At 35.6% G+C, this 20927-nt stretch overlaps 1 protein-coding gene across 1 annotated transcript; it reads right to left on the bottom strand.

The window, feature by feature from the left end:
• Window positions 1-205: 205 nt before the first annotated feature.
• LOC122005347 (anthranilate synthase alpha subunit 1, chloroplastic-like) lies at window positions 206-5636 on the bottom strand. The gene is made up of 12 exons (XM_042560366.1): window positions 5449-5636; window positions 5067-5296; window positions 4797-4987; window positions 4537-4726; window positions 3491-3642; window positions 2758-2873; window positions 2415-2661; window positions 2195-2251; window positions 1342-1494; window positions 1168-1248; window positions 989-1075; window positions 206-823 (listed from the first exon to the last, which is right to left on the bottom strand). Exons 2-12 carry the CDS (start codon window positions 5254-5256, stop codon window positions 497-499), a joined length of 1791 nt encoding a protein of 596 aa, XP_042416300.1. The 5' UTR covers window positions 5257-5296; window positions 5449-5636; the 3' UTR covers window positions 206-496.
• Between the last annotated feature and the right edge of the window lie 15291 nt (window positions 5637-20927).

The following is a 20927-nucleotide window of genomic DNA, read 5'->3' as shown; positions in this document are numbered from 1 at the left end:
ACTTGATGCAAAGAGGAGGTGGAAATGGACCTTTCATTCGCAAACTGTCTTCCCAGCATCCCATTTTATTATTAACACTTCACGTTAATGACGCACGCATGAATAATGGCTCTTGCCTGCGGTTGAGAGATGCAAGAAGTGGCCTATCTTGATCAACATAAATGCATGTGAACCACTAACCAACGAATTCTGCTTATATGTGCTGCTCTTGTCTACCTTTAGATTGCATAATAAATAAAGAACAATTTTTTACATTATTAAATATATTATACATGAAATACTTTGCACAATTTCACCTTGCCATCTTTCAGACTCGATCGACTCATTAACCATTGATCTTGCACAGTTTTTAGTCCCCGCAAACCATTCGACCCATTTGAAAAAAAAAGTCAGGAAGAGTGGAAGTGCCCACTATATAACTGTTGAAATCAAGCTGGAATTGCGAGTTTTTTATTGATGGGTTTTAGACTGGATGCGGAAACTAATGACGAAGAGCCTAAAATTTTTCGACGAATGTAGACTCCGCGAGATCGATGGCTCGGGACAGAGCAGCAGCTTTGTTCTCACATTCTTTCTGCTCTTCGTCAGGGTTGCTATCCGCTACAATGCCTGCTCCAGCTTGAAGATGAGCAACCCATTCTTGGCGCCTCTCATTATCCTTGTATGTGTACATAGTATTGTATCGATCCCCAGTCGAAAATACTATGGTTCTGAGGGCAATTGCAATGTCCATATCGCCGTTAAATGAGACTCCTCCAAAGCCACCGCTGTACGGTCCTCGTCTTGTGACTTCCAGTTGATCAATTAGCTCCATGGCTCTTACCTGATTGCGAGCAAATCCATGTTAAAGGACTGAACTTTGAGATTTATGGAGTCCAGAGGATTAAAGAATCCAATAAGATTTACCATTCAAGTTAACTAAACAATGCAGGCAACCAGACATTTATATAACAGGACACATCCAATGATGGTAAAATGTTGAGCTAACCTTAGGAGCTCCGCTGACAGTTCCCACCGGCAATGCAGCACGAAGAGCATCCCAGCAATTCAGATGATCAAATATCTCTCCGCTAACCTGTGAAAGTATTTGACGTCTACTTAATTCTCAAACTCAAAGTAGAAAAGAGTAAGCTTCGGACAAGTTTCACTGCAGAGTTGGAATCTTACCGTGGAACTGATGTGCATCACATGTGAGTATCTTTCGATGTTCATCAGTTTTTCCACCTTAACAGATCCAGGTTTTGAGACCTGTCACAATAAACATGTTAAAGCATGACCAATTGATTAAAAGAACAAAAGGAGAAGGGGGAAAAAATCACGCATATGGAAATGAAAACATACCCTTCCAACATCATTACGGCCCAAATCTACAAGCATGATGTGCTCTGCACATTGCTTTTCATCATTTAGTAGCTGTTTTTCATGTAATTTGTCCTCCTCATCTTTTGTTCCTCTTCTGATTGTCCCAGCGAGAGGTCGGTTAATAATTTTCCCCTGCAAAGAAAATAAGAACAGTTTTTCTATGTAAAGGAACGTTCAATTGCAGATTGTTGAAATATTATCTGGAGTGTAAACAAAATACTCTGAAGTTAGGACAAACAGGACAGATAAGTATCAGGAGGTACAAACAAAATGGAAACAAAAGTAGAACATTATGTTCATGTATATGATTCACATTATAAACCAAATTCAAGACATATGAGGCAAAATGGTTACTATGCGTATTTAACAAGTAAGATATTCGAAGAGTCAGTTTAGTAAAGAGAACAATGAGATCAATGCTATAATACAGAAAAATTAGTGCATACTGCTTTTATTCACAAAAAAGGGTAACAATCTGAGAAACCGAAATCATAGTAATTCATAAAGGAGTCACATAAATGTGCAGAAGCCACAAAAGCATAATTCAGTGGTTCGTCTAAAAGAGTTTGATCCACCAAGTCAATTTCTCTTTGTTCAATTTAAGCATGACCAAAGGTAATTGAGGTTCTCATATAAGGAAGCACACTAAGATTGACCATCTTTTTAAGGAGAGGATCATATTGCATGAATTATCAAGCAAAAACAACAGTAATAAAGAAATTATCATTGTTCTGACAGGGAAAAATAGCATGACCAGATATTGAGACAATAAATACAAGGGAAGTAACTGAGAGCTATGAAGTCTGCATCTTAATGAACTTTATGTGCATACCTTCTTTACACGAGTAAGAATTTCAGGGCTGGATGCTACAAGAACACATCCTCTAGTCTGGAAAAACATATTTCATATGATTATTCAGAAAAGATAACAAAAGAAGCAAAATAACTCACAAAAAGTGCAAGCATGGAAAATCAACACTAAAAGAAAATAATCAGCATGAAAACACTTTTAACAAACTTGAAACTTAGTTTGGAGATAGAGCATAACGCACTTGTATGTAGGCCATGTATGGACTTGGATTCACAATTCTCAGTGAACGATATACTTCAAATGGAGATGCATATGTGCGCCGCTCAAACCGCTGACTCAAAACAATCTGAAAAATATCTCCTGCAAAGATGTGTTCCTTTGCCTGCAAAACTGCCGTCTTGTATTCTTCACTTGTCATTGATGACTTTGTTAAAGGATGGCCAAAATGATTAGTCGGGACTTTTATAGATCCAGCAGATAACCTGGGCCTAAAATATGAAATTGCAAAAAATGAGTATAAACAAAAAACATAAAGGTAAAAGAAGATAATTTATCCACCAAAATTATCAAACACAAATACTCACACTTTCCCAGTGTGCACCTTCGATAGAAAAACTTCCAAACAATTCTTCCCATCTTGGTAGGCTTCCTCTATTGAGGAGTATCGGTCTAGTCTTACCCAGTGAATCACATGTGCTTTCTGTGGCATAATAAAATAATAAACAAAAAAAGGTGGAATTTTGATGCATACTAGAAAGTGCTAATATTCAAAGAGGGAGAGATTCTACTAGGCTTGTGGTTACACATATTCAGGTATCATGAGCTTAAACAAATATACATCTTTAAAATTGCACCAAAGAATTGTGCAAACTAAATCTATTTGTGATACATAGTAAAGGTACTAAAATTTAAATTCTTGATTCTATATGGGCAATCATTGATCAACATTAGCCTGCAATAGACGAGGTAGGGAATACATATTAATCCTTTATGGAGAGATGAATAAGGAATAAATAAAAAGGGAAAATCATGGATGAAGAAAGACAAATTTTTTGCTTCTAGAATGCAGCCGCAAGGTGCAACAGGATAAAGAAGAAATCTAAAACTCATGAATGAGTCGAGTAAAACAAAAATAAGAAAGGAAAAAAAAAACTCCTAATATTTTACATCTCTAAGACATCCTTAAAAATTAATAACACAAAACCTGTCACATGACCTCACAATGTGCCAGACAATGTTTCAGAAAGTATGTGCAAGCGGAATGTGGTCAATCTGTTGCATAGTGTAGAGGCAGTTATTAGGCTGTACAAAAGGTACCTTTTCCACATGGTCAAACACTATGACGTCATTGTACAGTCCTAATTGGATATCTGGAAGGTTTCTATCATCCTTAGGAGAACCTGAGAATGGAAGTTTTTTCTTCTCTTGGTATCGCATGGTATCGTAGGAAAAGTAGCCAACCCATCCACCTGAGAAAAATAGCATGCATTCATGTAACAGCATTGAAAGAGGCTTTTCCAACACATTTACATACATCTCCCATAATTCTAAAGTGAAAATCAGCAAGAAGAAAAGCAGAGGTAGTGCTACAAACTTCAGACTGCTCAATGAAAACTTGATTGCCAAAAAGGAGCTAGAGTTTAGAGACAAGGGATAACCATGATAGATACTAGTAAAAACATAGTTCTAGGAATGAACTCAATCCAAAATGAGGCATATAGTTCATGATAACTGAATATATAACAAGCAACTAATGCATTCGTTTTACTGAAAATGATTAATGTTAAAGAGACCCAAAATGTGAGGAATTGACAGGTCTTTGGCTAAGTTGATTCCTGTCCTTGAAGGAATATTCTGGGGGAAAAAATGTCTGGAAAGATAAACACTAAAAGTAGAGGTTTATCTATTGCCCTTCAAGATGTTTCTTTTTCTGGGAAGCGGAGGAGAATCAGCCATGAAAATGCTTATAAAAAACAAAAGTTTACATCAAGGTTGGCCATCATCTCTTTTCCTTAATCTCTCTTTTTCCCCCCTCAATCTCTCCTATAAATCCATTTGCTATTTTATCTAAGCAGTTTCTGACATGCATGAGATGATTATCCTACAAAGCAGTCTGAATTTTAGAACAGATAATAATTGGTCTTTGATCCTCATAACGAGTGTTTCTTATATGAAACAGGTTTGTGATATTTACCTGAATCTGTAGCTTAACTTTTAACACGACGGACTGGGAATTTTAAAATTGTACGATTGGAACTTGTTGACATTCAAAGTCATTAACACCAGAATAGTAAACACAAACACTATAATATCAACCTGCTGTTTCATCAGGAAGGGACGTTTGATCAGAAAGAGAAACATACCACAAAAACTATCAGGAAGTTCATCGATCGTCTGCGGGCTCCAACCCTCCATGATACGCTTTGGGATCTCCATAGGGTCATCGACAATCTCTTCTGTCATTCGTCCTTCCTCATGATCCATAACAGAGACCATGTTCTCCCTGACCACAATCTCCATCGCTGGATGAGCTCCGACAACACTATAACGCCCCTGATTAGAGAAAATGTTTAACAACGAGGACGAAGGCAACCCATAGAGGCAGCATAGAGGCAAATCTTACCACATTATTCCCCCGGGAACCTTGCTCCACTGACTCAAAAAGAAAGCTCGGTACTTCGTAGTCACCCTCCTTCACGAGACAACGATAGGCCACGACCGGCGTCAGCTGGTCGCTGAAAATGCAACGGCGAAGAGGCACCAAATTGCCAATCTTGGCAGCCTCAGCGAACTTAAAGGCTTCATCTTTTTCAACTATACGAAGAAACAAAATCCGATCATGATTAATAAATTTGAATTAACGCTCCCCTAGGAATATCTGGAGCGTGGGTACCTGTTTCCTGCACCGAGGAAAGAGAGATGGCCGAGCATTTGATTGAGGGAGCCAACGAAGAGAAACGACGGAATTGGATTCCTTTCTGACAGGACGCGGCGACGGCAGAAGGGAACCGGAAAGGCGGGGACCTTTGTTGACGGCGTAGGCTCAGCAACTGTGAGCAGGGAGAGAAGGTGACAGCTTCCATTGATCGTTAACTCCCTGCGCCTCTTAGGAAACAACGATATCTGCAACATATAAAGAAAGCCGAAACTCAAAATCTTATTAGATCACATCACCAACATTTAAAACGTCATCTAAACTAATAAACACGAGGGAAGAAACATGAGGACAATAGAATAGTTATTGTCCTAAGCCATAAACACGTGAAAGATCCCACCTTTCCTCCGGAAGAGCAATGCAAGGGGCTCCCATGGCCGGGAGGGGGCTTTATAACGCGAAGAAGACGAAGGGCGCCAAACGAACCGAGCCAGGGAAGGGAAATCCGAGGCGGGTCCCACTGCCGGAATTGTGGCGGTTCCGTTCGAAAGGCAGCTTTCCGAGGAGCTGAATCCTTGTGAGGGTTAATTTGAGTCCTGAAACGGTAGGTTCCGACTCTCGCCCTTGACGCTCGAATAGAGTGAAGAGTAGAGGACGATGATGATCTCCACCGTCCATCCACATCTCGGTTTATCCTGGCCAATAAATTTTTTTTTTTAAAAAAAGATAATTAAACAACTTATTATTTACTTTCTAAAATGTCTGCCCTTTACTCATGTTCCCGTAATAGAATTTACGTGCCCTCATCTATGGCACAGTGGTTAAGACGTAACTAAGAAGAAGATAAAGTTAAGTGTCACATTAGCACATGGGTTGATGTTGAATTTAATAAAAAAATTTAGACAATCCTGATTCGACCTAAAATAATTTTAATTGCATCTACAATTTGTTGGATGGTAAAAGCAGGTTATAAAAGAAAATAAAAAAATAATAGAATTTACTTTTATGAGATATTTTATTATTATTATTTATCATGTATATCAATGCTACTTCTAAAATAAATAGTTCTTTTAAGATGAATGAGTACTTTTCAATTATAGTTTCAAAATAGTCCTTTTAAATTTATTTTTTTAATTAAATAATATGGTTCAAAATTATTTTTAGAATACACTAATGATATTGTATATTGTTAATTTAAAATTATTTTTTAATTTGGATTATTGCTCTCAAATCATTTATATTCTCTTAATTTAGATTATTTGCTATGAGGCCTTTAAATCGCACTTCAATATAGACTTATTGCTTTTCTATCTTCAGATTATCTATTTTTGAATCAATCCACTAGGAATGAGTTAAAATGTGAAAAGAAAAAAATTAAATTAAACGAACTGAATTTAAAAATTGAGTTCCATTAATTAGTTTCCAGTTCGATTTTGATTTTAAATTTTATAAATCAGTTAAACCGAATAAATTAAATAAAAAATATTAATTTAATTAATTTTTTATTAAAAAATATAATTAAATAACTAAAATTTTATTTTTTAATTAAAATAAATCAAATAAGGTTTTAAAATTTTGATTAATTTAATCGAAAACTGAATTAATTGATATTTTATTGGTCCAGTCGATTCTCATAGAAAAATTCGATCGATTTAAAATTTTTTTGATTTAATTAATTTTTAGTCTATTTAATTCGCTCAATTTGATTTTGATCGAATATCAACTAAGGCATCTATTCATTTTTATGTATTTACAAATATAATATTTAATTAATTTTATATTTAATGTACTAAACAAAACAATATAAAATACATTTATTAATTTAATATTTTAGTAAGCTATAAATACACTAAGCTTTTAATAAATAGGTAAATACGGTAAGTAAATAAATAAATAAATAAAAATATAATTTTACTTTGTGTTTTTAATTTTTATTATTTATTTAAATTGTACACTCAATGCAAATTATTATTTTTCTTTATTACATAACTATTAGGGGTGTAAATAAGTCAAGCCGCTCGTGAGCTATTTGAAACTTGATTTAATAAAAGCTCGTTTAATGAGACTCGTTAAGATAAACAAACCAAGCTCAAGCTTTACAATATTTGGCTTGTTAGCTCGTGAAACATGTTCGTTAAGCTCATAAATCAATTTTTAAATAAAAAAATAATATTTTTAATATTAAATTTATAGATTTTACATTCTACTTATGATTTTCATAGACAAATATATTAAATTTATTTATTAGAATAAAATTATAAATTTTAACAAGAATATTATAATTTTTTTAAAATATATAATTTAATTTTTAATAAATATTTAAATTTATAATTTATATTTATTAAGCTCGTTTAGACTAGATAAAAGTTCGAATAAACCCGTGAGTCATGAATATATTCGTTAAATAAAGCTCGAGTTCGATTCGATTATAAACGAGTCAAACTCAAATATCCAAGAGTTCAACTCGACTCGACTCGATTACATCACTAATAACTATCACTAATAACTATCCAGTGTTATTGGTGGTTACTTGTTAACAATGACGATTTTGTGCATTGCTAAGCTAATGTAAAATATTCGATGTGATCTCTATCTTACCTCATATATATATATAACTTTTAAAAGTTTTTTTAAAAGTGCTCACTGCGTAGATTCAGGCCCTTAAGTATTATTTATTTATTTATTTTTATTATTTTTGAATTTTATAAAAATCTTAAATTTTTTAAATCATAAATCTTAAATATTATACTCTAAATTCTAAATACTAAGAAAAGAAATAACCCCCCCCCCCCCCCCCCCCCCCTAAATACTATAATCTGAATACTAAACTCTAAATTCCAAATCCTAAATCTTAAATTTAAGCCCAAAGATTTTTTTTTTAAAAAATACTCACCCTAAGTACTATATAATATATACTTTATAAGCATCTAACTTTTTTATTATTTTAATTTTTTTAGTTTGAACAATATAGTCTAATTTCTAAACCCTAAAGGTAAAATCTAATTGATTTAACCTTGAGCTAAAACAAATGAAATACGCTCTTAATAATTGAGGCGCCTCGAATGAAAAAAAAACATATGATAACAATTGAGGCTTATCCTGCATATTCTTGGACGACCCTCATAGGTTTGGGCGCTCGGATGCTCGCCCGAGTGCCCTGATTATCAAAAGTGAATAGGGGCGATTGAGTGAGCATCCGAACGCCCGGACCTATAAGGGTTGCCTAGAAATGTGCAGGGTAAGGTTGTACATGGTATCATTTCTCTCTCTCTATCTCCCTCTCACTATATATATCTATATATATAACCAAATGTTATCATGCTCATCCACATGAGTGACCACAAATTTTTTAAGTTCCCGATTATGCCAATAAGATCTTATCTTTAGAGTTTAGGAATTGAGTTATAGTATTAAGTAAAAAAACTCAAATAAAAAAAATTCAAATTGGAAAAAAAGTTTAGGTGCTCACGAAGTGTGCAAGGTAAGATGTACAAAAATGATATATTGTTTGATGCCTCTGCACAATTGTGAGTGATGCGCTTATGTGGCATTGCCAGCTCAATTTCTTTATATTATTAAAAAAATATTCTCTCTCCCCTGCTGGCCTCTATTCAAAACCCCGCCCTCGACTTTTAATCTCTTGACTTTCCTATATCTAAATTTCCCTCGCTCTACCTCCTTCCTTCGTCTCAATCTTCCGCTCCATATCACTCTTGCCGACAAGCAAAGCAAAGGCGCTGCAAGCTTAAGCAGCTGCATGCTTGTTCTCAAGCTGGCTGGAAGCTCCCCAAACTTTCATCATAAATATAGTTGACACTGCTTTGCTTAGCACCCCCTCTCCATTCGCAATCATAAGTCTTTCCACTTCATTCTCTATTTTTCAGCTCTGTGCAATATTTTTTATTAAGCTTTATCCTACAACGTTCAAGCCCTAACTGCTACAACATGTAGCAACTACTTGGACAGTCCAAACAACATTTTCTTATCATTTTTGATTATATAATTTGCAGGGAACTTGCCAAACATCATTTCCCACATTTCATAACCAATGGTAAGTCGTTTCATTTTAAATTGTAATTCCCTCTAATCCTAATATATTATTAGGATTTATGTTATAACGTATAAGCCTGATGTATGCTACTATATGTAGCAGTTGCTTGGACATTTAGCTACAACAACGTATAATAATTACTTGGACATTTAGCTGCAACAACATATAATAATTACTTGGACATTTAGCTGCAACAACGTATAATAGTTACTTAGATATTTAGCTATAACAACGTGTAGTAGTTACTTGGAGAGTTAGCTATCACAACGTGTAACACCTACTTGAACAGTTAGTTGCTACAACGTGAAGCAGCTACTTGGATAGGTAGCTGCTACATGTTGTAGTAGCTACTCTGACATTTAGCTGCTACAACGTGCAACAATTACTTAGTAAGTCATTCCATTTTAAGTTGTAATTCCCTCTAATCCTAATATATTATTTTTTACGTGTTTTTAAATAATCTATTTAATTAATATAAGGGAAAATATATGTTGTCTTTATTAGACGTCAGCCAGGTGTTTATGACACCTGGATAGAAGCATCAACACAAGTTAATCATTTTAAGGGCACTATACACTGGTCCTTTGAGAGTAAAAAGAATGTGTAAGAGCTTTTGAAGCCTACAACATATAATCTTACAATTTTAATAATCCTTTTTTGATAAAATTTAAATTTTTTGTTATATAATTTGTTGGAAACTTGTCAATTTAAGTTATTTCAATTTCCCACAATTGATTAGATGGTAAGTCATTTCAATTTAAGTTGTAATTCCATCTAATCCTAATATATTATTAGGATTTATGCTACAATATAAAATCTTTCGCTGCTACAACGTGTAGCAGTTACTTGAATAGCTAGCTGCTACACATTGTAGTAGCTACTTCGACAGCTAGCTGCTATATGTTGTTGTAACTATTTGGACAGTCTAAACAACCTTTTCTTACCATTTTTTTTGTTATATAATTTCCAGGAAACTTGTCAAACATCATTTCCCATAATTTATTTGATGGTAAGTCATTTCAATTTAAGTTGTAATTCTCTCTAATACTAATATATATTATTAATATTTATGCTACAACATACAAGTCCGATGTCTACTACTACGTGTAGCAGCTACTTGGACATTTAGCTGCTACAACATATAGCAACTACTTGGACAGTTAGCTGCTACACGTTGTAGTAGCTACTTGGTCATTTAGCAGTTACAATGTGTAGCAGCTACTTGGACAAGTAACCGTCACACGTTGTAGTAGCTACTTGGACATTTAACTACTACAACATACAGTAGCTACTTAGACATTTAGCTGCTACAACGTGTAACAACTACTTGGTAAATCGTTTTATTTTAAATTGTAATTCCCTCTAATCCTAATATATTATTTATACGTGATTCTAAATGATCTATTTAATTAATATAGGGAAAAAATATTTGTTATCTTTATCGGGTGTCAGTCGGGTGTTTATAACACCTAGACAGAAGCATCTACTCAAGTTAATCATTTTAAGGGCACTTTAAACCAGTCATTTGAGAGTAAATAAGATGCAATAAGATCTTTAGAAGCACATTTTGATAAAAATCTAGCACTTACCTCCTTTACATCGAGAGGAAAAGAAAGTTAATGTCCATCCTCAAATATAGTATCTGTTGGATCGATACGCATGTGAGAGGGGGAAGGGGTAGGGTTGTAAATGAACCAAGCGTTCGTGAACAAGCTTGGTGTTTGGCTTGGTAAGAGCTTATTTATGTTTGTTCAATATATATAAGATTAATTAAATAAACAAGCTTGAACAATTCGTTAAGCTAAACAAACAAGCTTGAACACATATGTGTTCAGCTCGTTAACGTTCGTGAACAACGTTCGCGAACAATGTTCATGAACAATGTTCACGAACCATATTCATTAATAAAACTCTTTTCAATATGATAAATAAATAATAAAATAAAATAAAATAAAATAAAATATATAAATTTAAATTATCAAACTAAATAATCAATCAAACAACTAAAAGTTTCAAACAATCAAATAAGCTTGAATTGAGAGCTTGATAACATCTAAACAAACCAAGCTTAAGCCAAGTTTCAAACAAGCTCAAGCTCATAAAAAATAAACCAAGCCAAGCTTGAACACTCATTTCAAAAGCTTGGTTCATTTAAGCTCGACTCAGCTCGGCTTGGTTATCTTATCAAACAAGCTTGAACACTTCAAAGCTCAGCTTGGCTAGACTTATTTACAACCCTAGAATCACGTGGTTTTGAATTTTTTTTTTTCTTTTCAGTTTTGAAATAAGTACTCAGCGGAAAAACACAAAAATAAAAAGCAAGTAAAAGGACAAGTTCGGTTTTACTTGATTCGGGGCTTTCAGCAACTCTTACTCCAAGACTCAGGTTCTGCGGAGCTATTGATGGGTAATCTACTAATAACCTCTTCCAGAACTGCCAGAAGAGGGGATCGAATACAAAAAAAAATCGGAAGAGTGTAACAAGCTACACTTTCTATTTAGAGAAATTAAGTACAGAACTTAAGCTTTGTTACCAAATACTTTGGTAAATAGTCGGCTCGAACTTGGTGTTTGGAGGGCTTCTCGGTGGTAGTTGGGCATAGTAGAGTTGTAGTAGGGAAGCAGCAGGAAGCTGGTGTAACACCCACGAAATAATAAGCTATATCTATGGGTATTTTTCTTTTGGAATAAAATAAAAAGAGAAATGGAAATAGAAACCAAAATGAAATAAAAAGAAAGAGAGGTTAAGGTTTGAACCTTGAGCCTCCCACAAATGAATAAAGTTAAATTGGTGTATGGTAACCACTAGAGTAATGAATGATATGTGAATAGAAAAGAATGGAAAATGTAGTTAAAAGTGATAATGTAATTAAGTAAAGGAACAAGAGAAAATCAAGTAGCTTACCTCCTCTTCCTCTTGGTTAAGAAAAGAAGCAAGCAAAAGACAAGTTGCCTTTCTTCCTTCTTTTTCTCTATTTTCATGGGAATTAAGAGAGTGAGGAGATAGAGGAGTTAAGGGGATGAATGGGGACATGTTTCATTCTCATTGGGAATAAATAGGAATGAGAGAAGAAAAGGGAAAGAAAGTTGGTTAATTCTTCCTCCTTCTTCTTCTTCCTCCTCCTTCCTTTTCCTTCTTCCTTCTCCACCGAGACCTAAACCTCTCCCTCTCTCATTTATGAAAATCCAAGCTAAGGTTTTTCTTGCTAAGAAAAACTAATTCACAAGAAGGAGTCCTCAAGATCTACTCCTTACAAGCAAGAGAAGAAAAGAGAGAACTAAGAAGAGAAGTTTCTTCTTCCTCTTCACAAGGGTACCATCTTCCTTAGGAAAAACAAGCAACAAGTAGTAAGTATCCCCTCACCTGTGGTACAAGTTGTTTACGTGTTTTCCATAAGGTTAGAATGCTCAAAAACCTAGGATCACTTCTTGAAATTTCGGCCAAAAACTTGAACAAAGGATTTAGAGAAGCTTAAGACCTAACTAAGCATGCTCACTATGTTCTTATGATATGTGCCCTAGTATAGGAGTTAGTGAATGTTTCTTATGCTTGTATGCTTACCTAAAACTTAGATACATGCTCTTGAACTTTCGGCCAAAGTATGAATAAAGGATTAGGAAGGCTTAAGACCTAAACTAAACATGCTCACTATGTCCTTATGATATGTACCCTATGATAAGAGATTAGTTTGGTGTTTTTTTTATGCTTGTATGTTGCTTAAAACCTAAATACATGCTCATGAAGTGTTCGGCCATGATAAAGAAATTTACTAAGAGAGGTTAAAAAATTTAGTCTACCATGATCATGACTTGCTTATTAATATGTTATGAAGAGTACTTAGTGTTTTCACACTTATATGTTAATTGGAACCTAGATGCATGCTTCCTTATGTTTCGGCCATGATCAATTTTAGGGTCCAAGGAAGCTAAAGATTAAATCTAGCATGCTTATGACTTTCCTTATAATATGATATGAAGTTAACATGAGATTCTTATACTTGTATGTTGTTTAGAGCTCAATTTCCTTCTTCATGAACTTTCGGCCATGATAGAATTAAAGACCTAGGGAAGCTTAAAAATTGATTTAACATGCTTATGACTTTCCTTATAATATGATATGAAGTTAACATGAGATTCTTGTGCTTGTATATTGTTTAGAGCTTAATTTTCTTCTTCATGAACTTTCGGCCATGATGAGAATTAAGACCTAGGAAAGCTTAAAAAATTGGTTTAACATGCTTATGACTTTCCTTATGATATGATATGAAGTTAACATGAGATTCTTATGCTTGTATGTTGTTTAGAGTTTAAGTTCATAATCTTTGAACTTTCGGCCATGATGGGATTAGGAGCCTAGGAAAGTTTAAAAGTTGATTTAACATGCTCATGACTTTCCTTATGATATGATAAGAAGTTAACATGATATTCTCATGCTTGTATGTTGTTTAGAACTTAGTTTCATGCTCCTTAATATTCAGCCAGAACAAGATTTAAATACCTAGGAAGCTTGGAACCTAAACAAAACATAGTCATGATGTTCCTTAAAGTATATGATATGAAATTGATTTAGGGTTCATATGCTTTTGTGCCACTTGTAACCTAGGTTCATACTTTACAATGTTTCGGCCATAATTAGGTTGAAAGACCTAGGGAGCTTAGAACCTAACTAAATATGCTCATGATGTTCTTTATGATAAATGCTATGAAATTGATTTAAGGTCCATATGCTTTTATGTTGCTTGTACCTTAGGGCAATACCTTGAATGTTTCGGCCTCCCTATAGAATTTGGTGATTGAGATCCAATTATGAATCATTATGTGCCTCACATGCTACGTTATGAATTAAAAGATGTTATTTAATGATTCCATGCATGATTATGTTTTCTATGATAGGTGATATGTTCATTTATGTATGCTTATGATCCATGCATGATAATGTCTCTTATGATGTGCTATATGCTCAAGTATGCATGCTTTATAATATGACAAGTAATATGTTCATTTATGTATGCTTATGATCCATGCATGATAATGTCTCTTATGATGTGTTATGTGCTCAAGTATGCATGCTTTATGATATGACAAGCAAAGGCCTAAGAGTTGCTTCCCTTTTTGTTGGGATTAAGAGCACTCTTTATGATATGACAAGTGAAGGCCTAAGAGTTGCTTCCCCTTTGGGGACTAAGAGCAGTCTTCATGATATGACAAGATATGATATGCTATGTTATGACATGAACCATGATATGCTATTTTACTTTGTATGACTTGTACCAAGGGTGAGCTCCATAAGCGCCCCTAGGCTGACGGACTATGAACGGGTCTAGTAAAAAGGGATGAGCTCCTTAGTATGCCCCTAGGTCGACGGTCGTAGTACGGACCTAGTTTCCTAGTAGGTTCGGGGCTAGCTACCCTGTCCTAGGGATTGCACGCATTTATGTATGTATGTGGTACAAGCCGGGCCCTCATGATGATATTATGTTCAAGTACTATATGATATGTTTTAAGACATCTTGCACATGACATGACACATGTTTTAAAAGACATCTTGCATGATATTTCTTTATGATATGATATGCTCTTATGATTTATATGACATGATGCTCTTTTATTCATGATATGATACCTCATGATATTTCTTTATGATATGATATGCTCTTATGATTTATATGACATGATGCTCTTTTATTCATGATATGATACCTCATGATATTTCTTTATGATATGATATGCTCTTATGATTTATATGACATGATGCTCTTTTATTTATGATATGATATGCTCTTATGATTGATATGACATGATGCTTTTATGAAGTATGATATGATATAGCATGATGCTCTTTATGAGATGATATGTTATGATGCTATGTTTACATGATATGATGTTAGATGATTATGTTTCCATTGTTATATGCTTATGTGATTATGATATGAAATACGTTTTACGTTTTTTTTTTGTGAGTAGGAAAGGATCTTACTAAGCCGTGTGCTTATAGCTTACTTTCCTTGTACCGTAGATAAAGGCAAAGAATGAATGAACTAAGGGAGCCGCAGGAGAGGCAAGAGATGTGTGTGGTGGTAGCTCGGCTAAGACAAATAAAAGACCTGCTTATGTTTATTTATGTTAATGTTTCACATGATTTCGTGATACTTATTCATGTTTATGATAGAATATGACATCGTGACCTCCTTCATTAAAAAAGAATATAAAAATAAATAAATAAATAAGTTCTTCCGCTGTGTTACTTTAGAAAATGAAATATTAATATGCATGTATGTTCCCCTTGTAAGTAAGTAACCCCGCCCTACTAGCAGGAGGGGCGGGCGTTATAGCTGGAGCAGTCTGAATGCCAATCAGACACATAGAAGCTTGTACATGAGTTGTTCTTAAATGCTTGGTTGAGACATCCTTATAAAGAGTGTGAAAGACACCTTCTATAGTTTTGAAGGTGCCTTCCATAGGCAAAAATCTATCCCAAACTCGTTGTTCCTTATTGTCAACTCATTTTGAATTCCATCCATTGGAAGGTGCTTTCCATAGCACCGAAGGTGCCTTCCATGAACAGTACTGAAGGTACCTTCCAATACTTGAAGGTGCCTCGGGTACTGTTCACCCAAGGTATTTTTGTTCCTTTTGCCCTGCAAGTTAGGTTAGTCCAACACGACAATATCTAACCTGCAAAACAAAGTTAGTACAATAATAATATGATTAATTTATGGCTTAGGCCCTATCTTCTAGACCAGGATCTAGTCAGAATCACAATTTAGGTTTTTGAAATGGACTTGAATTAGATCGACGCCTACTGCCCCCTTAATCAGAATGTGTTCTCACTTAGTCACTCTTCTAGAGTGACTTACCTTCACTTATCGTGTATTAAGTTATCTCCTTGACATCAATCTGACCCACGAATCTTTCTGCCAGAATCGTACATCCAAACTTCCTCCCATCGGAAATTGAACATCCCGATCTTCTGCCGGAATTTCACATCCAGACTTCCCTCCTGCCAAAATCCCACATCTGGACTTTATCACTCGGGAATCACACATCCTACCTGGACTTCTTGCCTGGTGTTAGGCCTTCTTGACCTGTCAAGTTATTCAACCCTATACACTCAGTAGCAAGGTTAGATCACGATAATACCTAACTTAACTCACTTGTCATTCATCAAAACCTGAGTTAGACCGTTAGTGCAAATTGCACTAACAATATTCTCCTTTTTGATGCAATGGCAACCTAGGTTAGAGTTAGGAAAAAATATGCAAGAATGAATAGAAATGACATGATTCAAAAGAACTTAAAATTAAGTAATTTAAATTTTTATTTTATGTTCTTGATCATTTTATGATTAAGATTTTTAAGATTTAGTTTATCTTTTTCTTACTTAATCCTTACCCTCCCCTTTGGCATTCATAAAAATAATGTAAATAAACATATTAAATTATAAAACTTGTAACAAAACTTTAGTAAGTATAGAACTTAAAAAATTTGCAAGTTTTATAGGAGGGAAGATTTAATATAATTCTTAAAGAACTTTTCAAAACTTTTTAAACAGGTTTCAAAATGTTGAAGAAAACAAGTTATTTTGCAAAACTTTAAACTATGAAAGAAGTTCAAAGTGTTTTTTTAAAGAAATTTTGCTAGGTAAAATAAGTTTGAAAGTATTAAAACCCATTTAACATTTCTGATTGGTCAAAATTTTTTTAACATTTTGAAAATTGATTTTGAAAAATAAAACATTTTGTACAAATAAATTTTACAAGAATTATACAAAATAGATTAAAAAATATTTGTTAAAATGATAGTTTGTCCGAAAGGTAAAATTCTAATCGTTCAAAGCTCCTTTTTGAAAAGTTTTACAAAGAATTTGTCTAAGTAAAATATATTTTTCAAAGTGGAAAAACACATGAAAAAATGAGACGTTTTGCAAATCAAGCATCTGAAAGGTATTTTTGAAAGCAATTTTGAAAGCAATTTTTGCAATAAGTATTAGGAAAGGATATAAATTATTTTAATTTTTTTTTCAAATATCCTCCCCCTGAACCTGATATATTTTAAAAAATATTCATCTAAAAATTTGGCCCTACGTGTCTAACCGTTAGTTACTAACTAACTATCAGAATATAGTAATGTTCACTTAGTTAGTCAAATTAAATAAATATATCCAGTTAGTGTTTAACTAAATGGATTATTTAACCTGATCACTGTAATTTTGGTATTTTCACCAAAATTTGTATTGATGCACTGATTTAAGCATCTGAAGTCCAGGCAATAGGTCTATGCATCTCATGTTATTCTATGTTGTTGAATACACAATCAAGGTAGACCTAATGTGTTTGTGAGATGCTTGTTACTTAGACTATAGCAACATGCTTTCTATGGATTTGATCTAGTCTAAGGCCAAAATTAATTTTAACATACTAAGAAATGGGAATTCTTTAAAAATATAAGTAAAAAAATTTCCTAGAATTTGAAAATTATTTTAAAAATAGCAATCCTAGTCTAAAAGGAAATTTCCTTGGTTATCCAAAATAAAGTGGTCAAAGAGTAGCCAACTATATAGATCAAGTTAAATAGATATACAATGTATAACAATGCACTAAATATAATTAGGTCTGGTCATCATCAGCAGATGAAGGTGGGGACTACTCAGGTACTCGCAATGCCCAAAGAATTTGCTGAAATTCGATGATCATCTCATCCTGGAGAGAAGTAAATCCGGTGATCATCTCCCTCAGAGAGTGATGAATTCGTCCGAGAATGACTTCTAGATCTGTGTTGAAGACTCCTCAAGTCAAGCAAGTCAATTCTTGATGGATAGCGAGGTCGAGGGTTGAGTCAAAGTCGAGGGTTGAGTCGGAAGAGGTCCAAAGAGCTCCTCAGCCATAATGCTGGCATCTCCTTCCCCTCGACTGGAATGATAGGTGGGAAATCTTCCTCAGCCTCACCTGGAATGTCTAGCCACGGTCCCACTCTCTAAACTAGTCCCTCTTGAGCGATGACGTCTATATGCACTAATGCAAGTTGGTGCTGACCAATCTCATCATATAGGCTAAGGGAAGTGGACATACCCTTGGTCATATCTACCCCTATGGTCGAAAATATATAAGTCAAAACATGATAGTAAAACATATTAACCTATCACCTAGTGATGAGACTAGATATATGGATGACATTCTGAAACATATGTAATGCAATGTTGATGTCTAGGCATTGGCATAATACATACAGGAAAAAAAAGTGGGAAGGTCGCATCATCGCAACATCGCGAGATGCGATCGGTAAAATACAGGTAGTTAGGAGTCAGGACTCGATATAGGACATAATCCTGAACCCTAAAAGAGAGCGACCTGAAGTCAGTCACAGTAGGTCGTCTCTCCTCCCAAAAAAATACATTTGGATAGTATCCAATGTAATATGGGAGTAGGATTCGCCAAATGAAAAATCCTTATTAGGGTAACACAAAAAATAGACATGCAAACCTCCTAAAGCCTAAACTATCATTCAATAGAAGTGTGAGAACCTAAAGTCCTTACCACCCACTCTGGTAGAATATGTTAGGTCGTTGATCTTAACTAGGTTGTTGTAAAACTGGGCACACAAGTCTAAGTTTACTGAATGACTATAATAAACTAGCCTATCTAACTGATAATCATCAATAACATCTATGATAGGGGCACAATATCGGGTAAAGAATGATCTACTCAGAAACTTAGATTTAAGTGCAATATATGAATACTCTAGTAAATCTAGCATAAATCGTTCAGTGAAAATCTAGCATCAGAAGAGGGGATACTGTTGGGACCGTGATGTCCACTAGAGGGCGGGGGGGGGGGGGGGGGGGAATAGCGTCTCGTCGCTTCGTCGGTTGCTTCGTCTTGATAATATGTAGCGGAATACTAATACAAACACAACCAACGCTAACTCAAGGATTTACTTTGTATCCACCTCAAGAAGAGGTGACTAATCCAAGGATCTACACACCGAGCACACACCTCCACTATGAAACCCTCCTTCTTGATCACAGCCGAAGGTGGAGAAGCCTTACACAAACACCTCACAACAAGAATCACTCAAACAAGAAGAAAATACACAAGGGTATAAAATAAAACCTCTCCTTGCTTGATCTTGCTGATGTAGGTTGCCTCTTGAACCTTGGAGATGCACCCCAAGAGCCTTCAAGAACTGGCGGTGAAGATCGGAAGAAGCTCGGTGAAGATTGCACGAAAAGTCATAGGAAGAACGCAAAACTCTAGCGAAGAAAACGCTCCGCCCAGGCTTTATACAGTGCTCTCAATCGATCCAAATTAGTCCTAATCGATTGCCACGTCACATCTGCACAATCCCAGCCGCCCATTGCTCGTTTCTTGCTCAACGGTCACTTCCCAATCGATCGACCGATCGATTGGGACCATCTGAATTGATCGGCTGATCGATTCAAATCCATTCTGTGCTCTCGCATCCGCGCGAGAGCTTCTCCTCCCCAATCGATTGCCCGATCGATTGGGAAAGCTTTGTGCTTGCGAGTAATGCTCCCAATCGATCGGCCGATCGATTGGAGTCATCCCACACTCGCATCACACTCCAATCGATCGACTGATCGATTGGACACTCGTTCAATTGATCGACCAATCAATTGGACACTGGTTCAATTGATGGACCGATCAATTGAACACCCTGAACTTGCCTCAAACTCAAGTTCAAGGTCCCAAACCCAACTCCCGGTCAACCATGACCTGTTGGGTATCCATGCCTAGCATTTGGCCAACACCCGACCGACCTTGAACTAGCCTTCTAGCCTCCTCCATCAGCCTTACGTTCCTAGGATATCTCCCATCCTTCACGCCTTGCCTTCAGGAGCTTCCTTCGGCCTCATCCTAGTTGTTGGATTATACACCACACTCGATCAACCTCAAACTAGCCTTCTAGCCTCCTCATTAGCCTTGCGTCCCTCGGATATCTCCCATCCTTCACGCCTTGCCTTTAGGAGCTTCCTTCGCCCTCATTCTAGTTATTGAGTTCTCCTTGCCAAGTCACACTAGGACTTACCTTGCCAAGACTACATGCTTGGACTTTTAACCTTTGCCAAGATCACACTTGGACTTTCCCAATTGCCTGGCTCCTCATCAGGATTTTCTCTCTTTGCCAATATCACACTTAGACTTTTCAATTGCCTGATCTCACTTATCAGGACTTTCACCACCAAGTCTAGTCAACACTGACCTACTTGGATTTTCACTCTTGCCAACCTTCCTGTTGGACTTACCTTTACCTAATCTCCAATTAGGACTTTCCCAGTCAAGTCTCCTGTCAACCTTGACCTACTTGACTTCTCTCTTGCCTACCCTCCAGTTAGGACTTTCCCAGATGCCTAAACTTTAGTTAAGACTTTCCCATTACCTAAACTCCAGTTAGGACTTCACCACTGCCTAACCTCCAGTTAGGACTTCACCACTACCTAACCTCCAGTTAGGACTTCTCCACTGCCTAACCTCCAGTTAGGACTTCCAGACACCTAACCTTCAGTTAGGACTTACCAGTCAAGTATCCTGTCAACACTGACCCACTTGACTTATCTTTTCATCAACCTGGTCAATCCCTTGACCATCTCCATAATCGGACGATTGCTCCAGCAATCTCCATACATTGTCAAACATCAAAACTCAATTCTCGACTCAAGCTTGACCCAACTCAAGCTTAGTCAAACTGGTCAAACATGACCTAGGAAAATTGCCCCAACAATCTCTCCCTTTTTGATATTTAACAATTCCTCTAAGTTAGGCTAAATCCCATAGCCTTAACCTCTTCTTTATACCAAGGCTAAATCTCAT

The sequence above is a fragment of the Zingiber officinale genome, chromosome 7B, assembly GCF_018446385.1.
Source record: "Zingiber officinale cultivar Zhangliang chromosome 7B, Zo_v1.1, whole genome shotgun sequence".
NCBI classification, from domain to species: Eukaryota; Viridiplantae; Streptophyta; class Magnoliopsida; order Zingiberales; family Zingiberaceae; genus Zingiber; species Zingiber officinale.
Note: the sequence above shows the minus strand (reverse complement) of the source record. Positions and strands in the feature narration are given on the sequence as shown.

Coding starts and splice junctions, on each gene's coding strand:
- LOC122005347 (XM_042560366.1), bottom strand. CDS start 5,256: ATGGAAGCTGTCACCTTCTCTCCCTGCTCACAGTTGCTGAGCCTACGC. Junction 1,495..2,194: donor TTCTTACTCGTGTAAAGAAG/GTATGCACATAA, acceptor TTTTCTTTGCAG/GGGAAAATTATTAACCGACC. Junction 1,249..1,341: donor GCCGTAATGATGTTGGAAGG/GTATGTTTTCAT, acceptor TTATTGTGACAG/GTCTCAAAACCTGGATCTGT.